Here is a 17,638-nt window from a genome sequence, read left to right as displayed (position 1 = left end):
ACTGGGGCATAATATGTTTTTCATATATAATTTAGATAAATTATTAATTTTATATATTATGTATTTCCATATTTTGGATGAAATTTTTTTAAAAATTAAATTATGTCATTTCAAAAAGTCAATTGGTAATATATTACACACATTTTACTAATGACAAACGTGCATTAAGAAACATTTTAATCAATCAAATGTTAGTAAAGACTATAAGGTTACAGATTTATGAAATGATTGAAGAATTTCACTCTTTCTCATTATTTAAGTAGAAACGTTTTCCTCTCATGATTCAAATTCTGGGAAATCCTGATATAAAAGAGATAAAGGTATTCACCAAGGCAAAGAATAAGAACATGAAAAGTGCCATACGATGCCAGACCTACAGGTCATCTGTCATCCAGCTCAGTGTCTGCCACTGATGTCGAGGTCAGGCTTAGGATCAGCCCTCAAAACGTCAACCCCAAAAGGAACCACAGGAGAGACTAAAAATTTGGTTATCTGAGGTGAATTTGATCTGTGGGACATGCATTCTGCAGATAAGACTTGGAAGAGCTGCGTTAAACAGACTTATATTACCAATGGGAAGTTGTACCATAAATTAATTTCAACCATGAGACTTCTGTATGAATAACATGGACTCGCTTCAGGGGAGACATGGGTGGGCAGAACTTTGATGAGAACAGGCGTGATTCACCCACCTTCTCCCACAAAAAAAAAGTTATAGTCACACCTAACCCAGGCAGTGGTAATGGGGAGGACAGTCACAGGGCAAGGCAAGGAAACTAACCAATTCCCTGAGTCAAACGTGTCAGTGGTCATTCCAGAAGCTTCAGCTAAGGCAGAGATCAAGAGCTCAGTCTGCCATAGCAGAGGACAAAGGTCCAGGAGCCTGCACACTCAGGAAACAGGCTTTCAGGAGACAATGGGGAGAGATGGCAGGATTCGATGGCAAGACTGGAGCTTTATATGAAGCCAGCAGCCTGCCTGACCAAGGCTTCCACCTACATTGTGCCCAGGCCCAGGTCAGCTCCAGGATGTGACCAGGTACACAGCCTCTGGGAGGAAAAATAGGTCCAGGAGGCCAGATGTAGACAGAGGGAAATGGGGAGCAACACCACCCACCTCCCCCACCTCAGCAAGCTCTGTATTTAGGAGTAACTACAGGACGAAGTGAAGAAGAGACAGGCAGAAGTAATCACTGATATACCCTATAAGGCCAAATAAGAAAAACTGGGACCAATCTCTTTTAAATCCACTTGCCAAGCTCTTGGGTCAATGTCAAATTCACAAGACGTTCTCCTGCTCTATGCAGAGTGAATACTGGATGGAGCATTCTTAAACCCTTCAGCTATCGTGTACATGCACCCTCAAGCCCTAATTCTTTCCAAGGGAGAAGCAGTTCGTGGGACATTGCATCTTGCTTGCAGTAGAAGGATGCATGAGAGGAAGAGGCAGAGCATCTTACCCAGTGATGTGCCGTTATGATGAACGCCATAGAAATAGAGCTGAGTTTGTGAAACACATTCCAGGTAAACATTTTGCCTTGTTGCCCATGTTAAAGTGGCTTTCAATTTTGCCATCTCTTAGAAATGGTCTAATGACTGGAAATTTCGGAATTACTTAATATGGAGGTAGATCACTTAAATAAAGTCAACACCACTCTGCATTGTGCTGACCTTCCCAGGGGGTGAATTTGTATGCTTGAGAGCTCAGTGTGGTGAAGAGGTTCGGGAGGGAGCAAGGACCTACATGAAAGGCAGCTACAGGGTGAGGGGACATCGGGACAAATACGAGGCAAAGCCTGGAAGTAGGGAGCCAGGAGTTGCAGTGGTAACACAGTCAGCTTTATGATTAGCAATAATCAAATGCCCATGTTACACCAGGGGAGGGCCATAGCACCCTTTCTTCCAGCTCCCACATACAAGGCACTGTACTCCTTTCAAGGAGAGCAGAACCTGCCATAGAAGAGAATGGTTTTGGTTGTGGCATGTTTGATGAAAAAGATAAATGGGTGATTAGCATTAAACGTACAGGGTGGCCTTGACTTTTCCTGGCCAACAGCCCCACTGGCTGCAGATGCCTGTGTGCCGTCTTCATCCACCTCCACACATGTCCTGTGGACAACTTTGCACAGGTACAAATTAGGACTTAGAGAGATTCCAGTAAGATCAGCCTTGGTTTCATCAAAGATATCCGTGACGCCCATGTCTTTTATAAGAGAACTGAGATCATAGCTGTCTTCCAGTGAGAACTGGGGGAAGGAGACAGCTACTGTTTTTTCAGGCATATTTTCTGAGCTGGTCCAGGCCAATATTTTTTCATGGGTAATTTTCTTTTCAAGCTACGAGGAGAGAAAAGAACATTGAGGGTTAGATGATGTATCAGCAAAGAATGCCCCAGGTACTTCAAAGGGCCTGAGTCAAATTCAGCAGGTAGTGACAGCCTTTAAAGTCTTTCCCTAAGCCTCCAAATAGTCTGCTATCATTTAAAACTCCTCCCAGCACATCTCTCTCCCCTTTAGGAGAAATTACAGGATAATTTGGACTCCTCTATGCTTTGATATCAGACAGACTAGCATTCAAAGCTCAGCAAAGCTTGGGTTGATTAGTTGGGTGAGCTTGGCCAAGCCTTCACATTCTGAAGTTCAGCTTCCTCTTCTGTAAAACAGAAATCAGATTGAACTCTTGCAAGGATTAATCAAAATATTGTATTTCAAGTATTTAACATAGTGGTGGCAAACGGTAAATTTTTAAGTAGTGGTTATTGCTATTATAATTATTATACTGATATTTCTCTTTCTCTTTTCCTCTACCTCCACCTCTCTCTTTACCCTCATTCAGGTCAAGTTAAGCTTCATCAATTCCTACCTCACAACAAATCTACCGCATTATCAGTATCTCCACTTCTATGGACCCCCCCCCAAAAAAAAAGGTTTCTGTTAAAGGGCCTTTAACTAAGCTATAACAAAATAGTCTGTATTAAGAGGCCATAAATTAGCAATGCCATTTTATTTGCAGCAATTCTTGACTACTCAGCATCCCAATTCTTTGGTCTACCAAAAAAAATTGCAAAGACCTATGAGATTGCAGAGGAAACCCTTATGTCAACACTTTTGGCATTTGTTCTTTAGATCTAAATAAATAAGGAATAAATATTTCATCTTATTCAGATTTTTACATCTTTTTGACAGCTCTGTCAGCTCAAGTAGCATCCTTCCTCAGAACCACGGATGGGAGATAATGTTGTTCTCCAAAGATCTATTAATATAACGAAATATTTTGTAGAGACATGAAAATAAAGATTACCTCTTCCAGGCCCTTCAAGTTATCTGAAGAACAAGATGGCAGCAAGACAAACATGCTGAGTTTCCCTTTTTTATACCTCATTTCAAGGATCTGTGCCTTCACTTCCTCTATGAAGCCAATTCTAAATAAACCTGTTTGGTGCATCATCTTCACAGTCTTCTTTTCATTCTGTAGTAGAAAGTAGAAAGTCACAAAACTGTCCTAAGCTCACAGATACAACAGCCTTGTGTTCACTGGCCCCAAATAGCCTGAGAATGGGGTCCTTTAAGATGAGGAGTGCCTGAGCCACACCAACAATCCAGCACGAGATAATCCTTCTCCCACTGATGAGGTGGGCCTTATTTTGCCAATACTTCCTCTTCCTGTGTTTTTAATCATGTTCCTTGTTTTTTAGCCAAGACTACTAACTGGTCGACCAACAGGAGCAAGCCCAGCCAGCGCTCCTGCCCTGCCCTCAACCTCTGGGCCTCACGCCAGCTCCTGCTTGGCCTTGCATGGATGACCCCACTTCAGCCCTAGTGGACCTGTGGTTCAATGATAGCCATCTATGCCTGTTCCAGCACGGCAATATTTTGCTTTACCGGAACTTCTAGAATCCAAGGATTTTCAACAGAAGAAGGAAAATGTTGAGAAATCTGGATTCGTGGAATTCCCATGAATTCCATGGAACCCCAGGTCTATAATAATATAGGATAACAAAGCTATCTCATTAGTTACAGATATTACTAAGGAAAAGTCAGACCACAACACATATGCTCACCTCAGTATGTTCCCAACCTGATCTCTACTTCTGATTTTTTGAGAAATTAACACACACACATATACCAAAAAAAAAAAACCCACATAGGTCATTGTTCCTCAAAGTGTAGTCCTTGACTGGTGCCAGTTCATGAACCATTGTACTAGTCCACAAGGAGGAAAATGTAGAAATTAAGAGGGACTTTCTAGCAACATTTATAGCAATTAGATGGAGTAATTTATAAGTGTTCAAGTTAATTACATAAAATTGGTTTTTTTATTTTGTACATTTTTATTTCATTTTTCTAATAATTCATTTTTATTCTTTTAAAAGATAATATGTCAACCACAAATCTGGGAGGTTGGGTGGAGGGACTGGACTTCCTAATAGAAAGTTTGAAAAGTTCTGATATAAGCAAATATGTACTCATGCATTAGAAAGTTATGCAGGCAACTTCCAAGTTATAAGAAAGAGATACTTCAACAATTTATTTGCTAGCTGACTGCCACTGAGAAGTCATCTCTATATATAACCAATTTTATAAATGTCTAGTAAATGGCCAGGGCAGGGCAAACAAACCTTTAATATAACTGAAATGTTCCTAGTAGAAGTCCCAGTCTGGAGTTTTTCTGAGTCCCTCCTGAGCCAAGCCCCTATAGTCCTAAGCCCCTGTAACCCCAGCACTGAGTAGAATCATTTTGAGAGGCTAATGAAGGCTTGGGAATCTGGCAAGAGAGAGGTTTCTGAGCAGCAAGAAGGGAGTGGAGGATGGCAGGTGGCACCTTTGGTGGTCGAGAGGCCAGGCAGCTTGTACAGACTGGCTCATAACAGCACCCGGAGCTGCCAACGTGCCGATGGAGGCTGATGTCCACCAGCGGCTCCCATCAGAGGAAAGAACAGCATCCCAGGAACCCAATGTTCACTGTGACCTTGTGGTAGGGGAGAGGCCTCATCTACAGCTAAGGACATGCAGAGTGTTTCAGAAGTTTCTGCCCATAGCATTACAGCTCACAAGTGGAGGGCTGAGATCGGTCCCTGGCCCTTACTTTTCCATTCTATAGCCCAGTGGCTTAGCACACAGGTTTTTAAGACAAATGCTCACAGATATGAATCCTGGCAAGTGAATGTATCTAAATTACTTGACTCATCCAGGACAACTAACAAGGAGATGATGATGGACAAAGACCATCCCAAGGAACCAAGAGAGTCTACAACTGCAAGTGAGAGAGTCCCATTCATCTGCCCAATGGGATGGAAGCCCCCAACCTCATTTAGAAGTGGAGTGGGCATCACTATCCCAGAATCCTCTGGATTGGGGAATGAGTGATGGACTAAAGTAGACTTACTGGTACTCTACTATAGACTTTTTGTGATTCTAGCAATGGAAGAAATTTTATTATTGATGTGAAGTATGGGGGCATTTTGGGGCCTTGGGAATTGTCCTGAATGACATTACAACGACAGATACAGGCCATTACATGTCTTGCCATAACCTACAAAATGTGCAGAAGAGAGTGTCAACTGCAATGTAACTATAATCCAGGCTTAGTGGCAATGCTCCAAAATGTTTTCATCAATTTTAACGAATGTACCACACTAATGAAGGATGTTGTTAATGTGGGAAAGCATGGGAGGGGTAAGGAGTGGGGCATATGGGAATTTCCTACACTTTTTATGTAACATTTATGTAAGCTAAGTATCTTTTTAAATATATATATATTTTTTAATAAAAATAAATGACTTAACCTTTGCATTTTCCCCTTCAACTCCTATATGAGAATAATAGCATGTATCTCAGAGTGTTACATTGAGAAATAAAAGAAATCATGGATAGAAAATGCTCAGAGCAGGAACTGGCATAAAAACGTCCAATGAACTTTAGGTCATGATTTTTATTAATGACAAAATATCCTTGCCCTAAATCTATGACAGAACCCAGAGACCTAAGCTTTAGATTTCAAATTGTCCTCGGTGGAAACTGGGAGTGGAGTACCTGGAAAACCGTGTGTTCCAGTACAGTACCTCGTTCAGAACGAAGGGCTCGTCGACGGTCTTTTCACAGTCAAAATACTTTTCCCACTTGGCCTTGAAGTAAGCCGTGTTCACCAGCACCAGCACGGTCGCATCGCTGATAGAATCCTTGCTGAAGAGTTCCTTGATTTTACCTAAGGAAAATGTTCCGGAGAACATCCTGAGTGTGTTTTTCCTTAAATGCTGCTGAACGTCTCTCAGGTCAGAGCACGTCTCATTTGAGACCTAACCCATGAAAATTCAACCATCCCAGCCCCAGCGGAAGGTCGCCCCCCGACTCCATCCTGAGGGGACTCCCTCTGCAGAGTCTGTACCTGAGGGAATTGCCTTTGATTCTCTACAGTGCTTGTCCTCAGACATCTTATAATCTCCTAGAGGAAAGACCTATTGAATAAACTTCCTATCTCAAGCTCTCATCACAGCATGGTCTACATGCTTCCATGCATACAAAATACACACAAATGGACCAGGTCACAACAGAAGACATTTTGTAGGGACTTCCACGTGCCCGCTCTCATTTCTTCCCACATTAGTCATGAGAAGGAGCTACTGCTATGCCTTCTCTGTAGAAGAATAAGGTGCAGGCAGTGAGAGGTGAGCTCGCACAGGCAGGAAGCAGCAGTAAGCCCGGCTGGCACGAACCTTGGGGCTTTCCCACACATGGCCCAGCTCAGGGCTCCTTCCACAATCCCACAACCACAGACCTCAGGCAGACTGTGCTATTAGACAATGGTCCAGTTTTAGGTACACCCTTTTTCCCTTTGGAAAACCCAAATCACCAGCCTTGAGAGAAGAAGACCATTCCACTCAGAATGTGTGCAAATGCCCTGGGGCATGGCCTTACTCTAAAGTCAAGTGAAACCATCACTACCTGTATTCTCTCTTGCACTCCCAACTTTTCAATGAATGTAAACTTCTTCTCCAGCCCCCACTTGTGATCGGAAATGCCTCCATCTTTGTCCAGAAGCTTGATCTGACCCTCCAGGGAAGGCACTGACCTTTGGACCTAACATAAGGGAACTTATGCTGTTTTTCAAACCCACCTAGGCCCTAAGCCCTACCTGGGGCATCGGTATCAAAGAAAGCTGGTCTCCTCCCTTCCACTCCCCAACAGAGCCACCAACCAAATCCCCCAATCAAGGAAGCCTATATTTGGGGTGATTTGGGGTCTCTGACACAGGGATGGTGGGAAGATTAATGTAGCTAGTGAATGACAAGACCACTGCGAGTAAACAATAAGCAGGAAAGAAAAAGACACAAAGAAGAAGCAGAGGCCTCTCATTCATCGGCTACAACTGAGTTTAGAAGCAAATTCAGAAATCCAAGACTAGTCCTTAAATAGCAGTGACTATGACAAATCAAACCACAAACCCAGCGATGTGAACCTTGCTCAAGGATGTTTTACCATTCTTAGAAACGCTTTTTTAAAAACCTATGTCATGGATAGGGCAGGTTTCTATTTGGCAAAATCTTTAATGTTTGAAAAATTGCATTAACATATTTGACATATGTTAGAAGGACACATGAATGGGACATTGGGAAGGTGATTTCTTTATTTGGTATTATGGACTCTACCTGTACTTTAAAATTTAAGATGTTCAAATCGAATGTTATGTGTCATTCCTGACCCCTATTTTATCACTGATCACCTGTCCAATTACTTGGTAAAATCCTTCTGATTCTGTTTCCCAGGATCTCTCAAATCCATCCACTTCTCATCCCATCCCCTAGCACCAACTCATGCAAACCACCAAGAACTCTTGTTCTTCTGCATTGGCGCAATAGTGCCTTTCCAATGTCCCATATCCATCTGCCATATCGGTCCATTTCTTCCTGTTTCCCCTCTGTTCTCCATTCTACAATCAGAGCCATCTTTTAAAACCACACTCCCCTGTCTTAAGTCTTCTCTAGCTTCCCTTTGTCCTTAATTCAACCAGTAAAGCAATACTGACAACTTGAATGTTTGGATGGGTTCTCATTAGGTCCATGTGAATTTAGATATTAAATACATGTAAACAGAAGCTACTAAGACACAGTTATTGTAGGTTCAAGCTCCCTGCATATCAATTAAATAATATTTTAATATGCTGTATTGTTTTTATAGTATGGTAGATGTTTTAAAGCCAAGGAACCATGTCCTAAATAATTCTAATATGACAGAACAACTCCAATGTCAGTGGATATTTTATAAAGATGGGGAGTTATGCTTCTACGGGCAAATGAAACATTCAGCAGTAAAAATATTGACTGTGATTCAAAAATGACAATGATAAATCCATACCATCAAAAGAGAACCCTAAGTTTCAGTAAATATAGTATGAATATGTAAAAAGATTATTGCTGTGGAAGGAAAAAGGCTTTATGTTGGATATGTGGGAGTACTGTATATTGTATATATGAAGTACTGTGATCTAAAACTCTTGTGAAGATAAGCTTAATAATTAGAAAAAAGAAAAGAAAAAGATAGGATGTAGAATTTTTCCAAATTAATATGTATTCCATATCTAACCTTTAAACTCATCGCTATATTCCATTTTTCTATTAAGGGAATCTGGCAATATATTGGGCTTCACTTTTCAGGAAGTTTTGGATCACAGAGAGGTTCAACAATGACAGCGGAGGAATACTGGTGTGGGATGTTATTGAAAGGGGACAAATGGTTGGCAGGGAGTTCTATAGGGCATGTATCCAGGGTACATAAAAATGTTTGGATATTTTCATAGTGGAAACAATTAAAAACAACAACTGAGGGAGTGCTGAGTTCCTAGCCAGGGGAGCTCTATCACAGTCCCTAAAGGAAGAGCAACAATCCCCCAAGTGCAAGAGCAAAGATCAAAAAAGGAGGAAGGTCCAACAATGAGCCCTGGATACTAATGACTATGCTTGTGAGCCTGTGCACCTCAAATAAGAACATGGCCTAGAACTGCAATGTGCCTAAGAGTTACCTCCTGAGAGCCTCTGTGTTGCTCAAATATGGCCAGTCTCAAAGCCAAACTCAGCATGTAAATGTTCTGCCTTCCCCCCAGCATGGGACATGACTCCTGGGGATGAGCCTCCTTGGCGCCAAGGGATTACTACCAAGTACCAGCTGATGATGTGACTAGAAAAGGACCTTGAATAAAAGGTTCAACTCGGACCAGCAAAATATCTCAGTCTACATATAATAACAGGAGTGAAAAAATGCTTTTGGACCTGAATCAAGGGGGAAATGGAAAGGACAAATGAGTTTATATGGCTATGAGTCTCCAAAAAAGAGCCGGGAGGTTATCAGAGGGGTTGCCCTTATGCACACCTGAGCAGAGTCCCAGAGACAGATAAAGTAGATACAACCCTGGGTATTGGTTCTTCTGAGGGCTACAGAGACCCACTGGTTCTATGGTCATGGCAGATGGAGTTCAGTGCCATGTCAGTTGGCCCTTCCTTGGAGTTTGTGTTTCTGTGTGATGGAGCTGGTCTCAGATGGGATCTTTTTTCACAAGCCTTTCCTGTTACTTTACCAGAATTGTAGTTGGTGCTGGGGTTTAATATATACCCAGGGGATCTGAATCTCTGGACTGACCATATGATAGCCAGGTCCTGAGCCTCAACAGACTTCTGCTCCTACACTCTGGTTTATTGGACTTACCCCACTCAGCTAACGTGGAGTTGAAGAAGGTCAACCACCACACCATGGAGCCAAGAGTGTCTACAACTGAAAGCAGGAGGCTTGCATCCAGCATCCATGTGGAATCTAAGCCCCCTCTTGATATAGATGTGGAGTGGACACAACCATTCCAAGGTCCACAGGATGGAGGAATAAAATAAGGATTAGAGTGGCCTTACTGATATTCTATTCATGAACTATTGTGATTAGTAATCGAAGAAAATGTGGCATTGGTGTGGAGAAAGTGGCCATGGTGGCTGCTGGGTATGGGGAATGGGGGAAGAAATGAAATGTGGAGGCGTTTTCGGGACTTGGAGTTGTCCTGGGTGATGCTGCAGGGACAGTTACCGGACATTGTATGTCCTTCCATGGCCCACTGGATGGAACGTGGGAGAGTGTGGGCTATGATGTGGACCATTGACCATGAGGTGCAACGATGCTCAGAGATGTATTCACCAAATGCAATGAAAGTCTCATGATGATGGAAGAGAATTTGCTATGGGGGGAGGAGCGGGGTGCGGGGGGTGGGGGGTATATGATGACCTCATATTTTTTTAATGTAATATTTAAAAAATAAATAAAGAAAAAAATAAAATAATATTAAAATTTTTTTTAATTAAAAAAAAGAGAACCCTAAACTATAATGAATGCATTAGAAGTATTGAAACAAAAAAACAGCTTGTGAGAATCAACACTCTAGGACATGAAACTATAAGTTCCACTTACTAAAGAATATACTGTTTGGAGTATTTCACGGAGGCAAGACACCTTCTTATTCCTAATCCCTCATTTTACAGACACGGCTGCTGAGTACCACGGAAGTTACAAGCACCAAGGTCACTTGACTAATTACCAAGTCAACCACAGGCAGGGCAGAGGAATTTCAGAAAGAACGCCATTATTTGAAAGTAGCAAGCTTTCTGTTTTTTGGAACGGCCATGAGCGAGCAAAGAAGACAAGACAAGAAGGGGGGCAGGTAGAGAGTAGGGGGTTGGTAGAGCTCAGTTGACAGAAGAGGTTCCTACACATGGCAGCCAGGCAAGTATGTTTGATGACCTGGGCTGTCAGCGAGCAAGTCAGGCACAGAGGGCATTTCAATGCGACTGGGCAGGACTGGCCACTTTAGGAGGCCCTGCCATGGAAGAAGTCCTGGCCCACTGCCTCGCATTATCTACTTGTAACACGGACACAGAGTCCATTCTCTGCCACACAAGTCATACAGCCTCACTCCTCTTCCACATAGAGACCTCCATTTTGCTAGGGGCTGCATGGACTGGGAGGGGAGTGTCATATTAAAATAGTATTCCATTTTATTAACTCAAATTCTCCCCACTTGTCACCATCTCTAAATCCCCCTTCACGCTGAAAATAGCAAATCTAGTGAAAAGGTGATGAGAGTTAGGATTTTATTATTTACATTTCCCTCAGTAACTAAAAGCTCTTCATAATCATACCATTTTACTGATCCTTTGAGAATACTAGATGTGGGTAACCGGCTGGCATTGTCCTTGGCTGAAGGCATTTCACCTTCATGGTGGAGCAAAAGAGCCCTAAAAGTAACAATAGCACCAACGCTCTTAAACCCACCTGGCACCTGCTAAGTAAGCTTTGAACACAGGCTACACAGCTGAGCTTTTTGCTCCTGGCAGGCCAGCAATCCTAAAAGGTGGGCTGACGGGTTCTCTTTTAAATTGAAAGGAATACCAGCAATATATTGTTTGGTTCTTTCTTACCTTGGGATTGAGATTCAACCCAGAAGTTAATCTCTTGTCTGGACTTTTCAGCATCTTTCCGGAAGTCGATGCTTTCAATCGTTGTGTGGTAAAATTGAATCACTCTATCTAAATATTCCTTTTAAATTGGGATAAATAGGAAACGAGTCAAATAAAAGAATGTAGTTATGCTAATAGTTAGGGGTGAGATGGAGGAACAGACATGTGGGTCTCTATTCTGTGGATTTCGGTTACACGGTGGCCATGAGGTTACAGGGCGTTTGCTCATGAAGTAGCCCGGGACGGGGATGGCACGGTCCTTTCCTATCGCATGTTCTCGGACAATCCATTTGTGGAGACATCCCAAGACAAATTGTAAGTCGCTTGAAAGATTCAGCTTTTAAAGATTTCTCTTTCTAAGAGTTAAAACTCAGCATACAACATCGCATTTTCATCTTAAAGGAAGATTTTTAATCTGGGCAAAAGGAGGTTCGCCCCCTCCCCTCACGAGCCCTGCCCTAGCAGCACCCGCGCTGCGCTGCGCGCAGCAGCGGCCGCGCCCCTCGGCTTTATAGCTGGGTATGTCGCTCCCTCTAGTGGTGAGCGAGGAAACAAGTCCAGCTCGAGGACTGTCTCGCTCCAGGTACAAAGTTGTTTAGCCATCGAGACACATCAGTGCAGACTCCACCTGCTAGACCACTCTGTTTCTTAAGAGCATCGTGGGCAGAATTTCATGGGTGGGGTAGATACAACAAGTGATTTCAGACAAGTGGCTTGGGACGAGTCAAAGCAGCAGGAGCTCTACAGCGCCTCTCAGCGACTCAAGTGGGAAAGAGGACAGAGAGACGCCTCTTCAAACCCACTTGCCCCGGAGGCTCTCAGCTGACTGAGACTTCACCCACCCACGCTACGCCACTCAACAGGTCTTGGAAACGATCCGTGTTGGAAACTGGGAGGAGGGAAACAGAAGACGTGGGAGAGAAAGAGGTGGGTCCCTGCCACCCACCAGAGCAGGGTACGTCATCCCATCCAGGAGGCTACTGCGCTCGATGGCAGGTGAGTCGCCCCGCCACCCGCTGCTCCTTAGCTCAGTTTGCTAGATGGTGGCCGCCAACGCGGGCCCGTGCAACTCACCGGACAGATGGGGAATTCCTGCTCCCCGTAGAGGCGGTTGGCAATGCTCAGAGTCAGGTCAGCTCTGACTCTGCCCAGCTTAGAGAGGAGCTGCCCGAAGTAGCAACTGAGCACGCTGCTCTCGTCCTTAGAAGAGTTCTCCTGACAAAAGAGGGAGCAACATGTGATCTTCAGGGGGCTTCTCCGGAGAGTTAAACACCACGGAAGTGCGGGCGCTTTTTACAGCAGCAAGTTGGAGTTGTTTAGGGAGGCGCCCTTTAGCTTCCTTACTCTGTAGAGGAGCAGGCTGGGAAGAGAGAGGCATGCAGGGGGAGAGGTAGACGCAGTGGGAGGTCACAGCGCAGATCAGTATCTAATACAGACCTTCCAGGAAGGCGGCAACACGCAGGACATTTTATTTTACATTGGTGAGCCCCCTGTTTCTCTGTATTCAAAAGAATACAAGCAAGAGATGATCTTCTCTCCACCCTCCTCTCAAACTCTAAGGTAGGGCGATATGGGTTTCCTGCCACTAGTATGAGATGGCCAGTAAAAGCTTTGAGTGTAAGTACAGATTTCAGCATGACCTAGAACAGGCGTGGATGGAGAGAGCAGGAGCCCACAGCGGATCCCTGCGGCCCTCACCTCACTGCCCTCATGGGGGACACGCTGCATTCTGGGGACCTGTGGCTTGGACGCAGGTGAGTAATGGGGCTATGTCTAAACTTCCTTATCCTGAGCAAAAGACAGATCCTACTCTTTAAGAAACTAGCTGACAACAGAGAACATAGACGACTCCTTTTCAGAAAGCAGTTGCAAGTCAGGGGGGGGGTTCTTTGCCGTGGCTGTGGACAAGCCAGGACCGAATGTTTTGGAAGGTACTGCCCTGGCCAGTGTAGGGCCAGAATGACCAGCTTGCAAAGAAGAGGGGCAGGTGCTGATGGTGGGTCACCTGTAGATCCGGAGAACCTGTCGCCCTTTCCTGCCCTTCGAAAGGGCTGCCAGCCACAACTTCTTGTGGGTCGCGTTTCAGACAGGGATCTGGTTCTTTGCTCTCATTCTGCGAAAATTCATTGAAGTGTAGCACCTGCGTGATAATTGTATGGGACCATTTAGGAAGTCTGGACAGTTGCAGGAATAATTTTATCACGTGACCATGACACCGGTTACACAGTCAAGCAAAACAATCAACAACAGTTTAAAGGACAGTGGATATTTATTTTGACTTGGGTTGTGAGGAGTCACTGTACCCTGGGGTTCCTGTGAAAGGCTGAATGTAGCTAAACTCAAAGAATCCAGAGAAACGAGGCCCCATGCGGGATCCACGAGATCCACAGCCACGTGTGGCCAGTGAGCACTTTAAAAGTGGCTAGTCTGTCCACTTGACCACTTTTCTTTTTTTTTTGTCTTTAATGTAACATTAAAAAAATATGAGGTCCCCATATACCCCCCACCTCCTCACCCCATAACAACAACCTCCTCCATCATCATGAGACATTCATTGCACTTGGTGAATACATCTCTGAGCACCGCTGCACCTCATGGTCAATGGTCCACACCATAGCCCACACTCTCCCACAGTCCACCCAGTGGGCCATGGGACCTGACCACTTTTCAACCCCTTCCTTTCTACCTGGGATCCCTGATCTGTTACTCTCTCCCATTTCTCGTCCCTCTCTACCTAAATAAATTACTGACCTAACTAAAAAAAAAAAAAAGTGGCTAGTCTGAATGGAGATGTACTGCAAGAGTAAAATGCACATGGATTTTGAAGACTTGGAATGAAACCAAGAATGTAATATATCTCATTAAAATTTTAATATTATCACATGTTGATACAATAATATTTTGGATATATGGGGTTAAATAAGCCAAATTATTAAGGGAAACGGACTTTGGGCCAGTAGTTAGGGCGTCTGTCTACCACATGGGAGGTCCGCGGTTCAAACAACGGGCCTCCTTGACCCGTGTGGAGCTGGCCATGCGCAGTGCTGATGTGCGCAGGGAGTGCCGTGCCACACAAGGGTGTCCCCCGCGTGGGGGAGCCCCACGCGCAAGGAGTGCCCCCGTGAGGAAAGCCGCCCAGCGTGAAAAGAAAGAGCAGCCTGCCCAGGAATGGCGCCGCCCACACTTCCCGTGCTGCTGACGACAACAGAAGTGGACAAAGAAACAAGATGCAGCAAATAGACACCGAGAACAGACAACCAGGGGAGGGGGAGAAATTAAATAAATAAATAAATCTTTTTAAAAAAAAAGAAATCATAAAATTATCTTCACCTGCTTTTTTACTTTTTAAATGTGGTTATTAAAAAAAATTAATTACATATGAGGCCCCTTACATATTGTGTTGCAGAGCTGATCTAGAGCTTCAAACCAATCAAGGGAAGCCAGCCAGCAAAGGGCAAGCCGTCCAGGGCACTGCTTAGGCCAGGCTTGGGGGTAGGTGCCTCCCGAGAGAGAGAGAAAAATCTGAGACCTGACCTGGAGGACGTGAGCCATGCTTCAAAGCTACATTTTGCTAATGGAATAAGAAAATAATAATACATCAAATCTAAGTAAACGAATGAAGCAGCCTGACCCCAGTAAGCTGCCTTATTCCATGAATGCGTATCATGCATATTCAGGGGTCAGCAGCTGTGTCCGTTCAGGGCCCCTGTGCTGTGTGCAGACCCCAGAAAGCAGAGGGCCCACCTCGGTTACCTTCATTCATTCCTTCTGCACCTAGTCGCTGGGCAGCAGCTCTGAGCTGAGCACTGTTCTAAGAGGAGGCTGTGGCTTATCCGGGCAGCTCAGGGAGGCCAGCATGGCTGGCCCAAGGGAGGGGGGAGGTAAGAGACAGGTGGAAAGACAGGTGGCCGGGTTGTCGGGGGCTCAGGCCCACGAGCCTTCTGGACCATTACCAGGACTCGGGCTTCTACCCTTGTGAAGTGGGCAGTCCCAGAAGGGTTTCGCTCCGAGGAGGGGTGGGATCTGACCACGGTTTGAGAGGGTCTCCCGGCGGCTGTGTTGAGAACACTGCCAGTGGAAGCCAAGCCGCCATCGGGGGGTCCCCACTGTGTCCAGGGAGGATGTCAGAGCTCAGGGAGACCGGGAGAAGGGGCCAGATTCTGGATGTATTTCCAAAGGAGAGACCAAGGGATTTTCTGACCAAGTTGACAGAAGGTGAACTGGAGAGGAGTGGAGGGTGAGGCCAAGATCGCCAGCCCAGAGCCTGGGTTCATAACTGGTGTTTAACGCAGTGAGAGAGGAAACACGCATCAACATGTTAAAAACATTAGCACCGTTGCCGTGGGTAATTGTAGAGAGAAAGAGAGCCAGGCCTGCAGAGAGAGATGGAGACAGAGCAGGCGATGGGAAGAGCCGGCAGGCTGGTGGCGGCAGGGGGCAGAGAGAAGGTGGAAGTGGGGTTGAACGGTAACCACCGGGTGCAAAGCTCTCCGGGTGCGGTGATTCCCGGCCTTGCCCGCACGGGCTTAGCGCCTCACTGTGGTGTGGATCTGGAATTCGGGGCCGCGAGGCACCTTAAAGCTTACGCACCTTGTCGATCTGATGGGCACTCTCGCTTCTGGCCCCCAGGCGGACCATGCCAAAGGCAGCTGAGATGCTCAGAGGACAGACAAACAGGTTTTTACCACGATCGCCTTTGCTTATCTCTTGGAAAAGGTCAAAGCAAAATTTGGTGTTTGCTGCCACAAGGGAGTCCATTCTGCGGGATACCAAGCTGAAAGCAAGGGAGAGAGGGAGAAAAGCGATTGGAGGAGAATACATAAGCAAACACTTCTCACTTACAAACCCGAAGCACAATCATATACAAGTATTCCCTATGTCATTAAAAACTGGAAAAACCAAAGTCCTCATCATCCTGGTTTATGGATATTGATACACAGAGATCTGTGTTCATTTCCTGAAGGAGTTTCCTTTATTCAGGTGAAATAAAGTCAGAGGCTACCATTCCTGCAGCTAAGCTGGCAGCAGCCACCCAGCCCGCGTGCTACCAGGTCCTTCTCCACAGGCTACGCCTGGTTCTGCCTGAGCCTTGCCCTCCTCTGCCCTCCAGATTCTGTCCTGGGAGAATGCCCAGCTGGTTGCCATGCCCTGTGATCACCTTCTTCGTCCTTCTGACTCACTCCGCGTCCCAGCCTACAGGATGTGAGGCACTTCAGTCAGTCATCAATATTGTTCCGGAGACAATGGGTCTTTAAAGAGCATGGGATTTAGCAGGCATCTGGTGCAACACCCTCCCTCCAGGATGCAGAAGCAGATCAAGCGACCGCCCTTAAGGAGAGCCTCTGTTCCAGGAGTGCCAAGAGGATCTTCTGTTGGTCTCTCCAAGCACCTAGCCCTCTCCAATGAAACATTTTCCCTTTAGTCTTGTTCCCTGTGCATGGTGTGCGTGGTTTTAATCGTGAGATGTGTGACACACAGGAAGCATTGTGAAATAGTTATTGCATTGACTTGAACGGTGTATGTGGGATTTAACGTTTTCCCAGTTTAATATAGACTGTTAGAGCCTATACAACCTACCTCGAAATGTTGACATTAGGTAACAAAAGAATGTGCCAGGCATGGGCAAATCTTTTACATATTTTAACTTATTCCTACAACTCTGCAAGGGAGATACCATTTCCCTTTTGCTGAGGACGAGACCAAAGCCTGGGAGCCGTGACGGGGACAGGGTTCCAGTCACACAGGGATCAGGCCCCAAATGAGAGCTTTTGTAACTCTGGTCACTATTTCCACCAAGTTGCCCCTCAGTGGAGGTAGAGGTGGTGAAACACACGCCCGTGAGAGCCTACAGCCCGCTATGGTCCTCACGCCTTTTTCTGCCACATCTGGACCTGACTCCAATTTCTCATTTTGTGCCCGTGAAGCTGAATCAGGGACATACTTCACAGTTTAAAAGTAATTCATTGGCTATCCTAGGCTGTATTTTAATCAGAGTTTTTTCAGGAGCGATCATCCCTATAACATAGATTTTTTTCTCAAGAAACGTGTGTCCTGGGTGTGTCTGGAAATTGAATCGTGCCTCATCCCTCAGAAAGCTACACTTGCATCTGTTTTACAAAATTATTTTTTTTCTTATTTAGTTCTAATTGTCAAT

At 45.1% G+C, this 17,638-nt stretch overlaps 1 protein-coding gene across 1 annotated transcript; it reads right to left on the bottom strand.

Moving 5' to 3' along the window:
* Positions 1–552: 552 nt before the first annotated feature.
* SERPINB12 (serpin family B member 12) lies at positions 553–16,242 on the bottom strand. The gene is made up of 7 exons (XM_058277236.1): positions 16,075–16,242; positions 13,490–13,624; positions 12,559–12,699; positions 11,446–11,563; positions 6,061–6,203; positions 3,300–3,467; positions 553–2,335 (listed from the first exon to the last, which is right to left on the bottom strand). The coding sequence occupies exons 1-7, from the start codon at positions 16,240–16,242 to the stop codon at positions 1,934–1,936; spliced, it is 1,275 nt and encodes a 424-aa protein (XP_058133219.1). The 3' UTR covers positions 553–1,933.
* Positions 16,243–17,638: the final 1,396 nt, after the last annotated feature.

The sequence above is a fragment of the Dasypus novemcinctus genome, chromosome 16 (assembly GCF_030445035.2).
Source record: "Dasypus novemcinctus isolate mDasNov1 chromosome 16, mDasNov1.1.hap2, whole genome shotgun sequence".
Lineage (NCBI taxonomy): Eukaryota > Metazoa > Chordata > Mammalia > Cingulata > Dasypodidae > Dasypus > Dasypus novemcinctus.
This window is presented reverse-complemented; position numbering and strand designations above follow the sequence as displayed.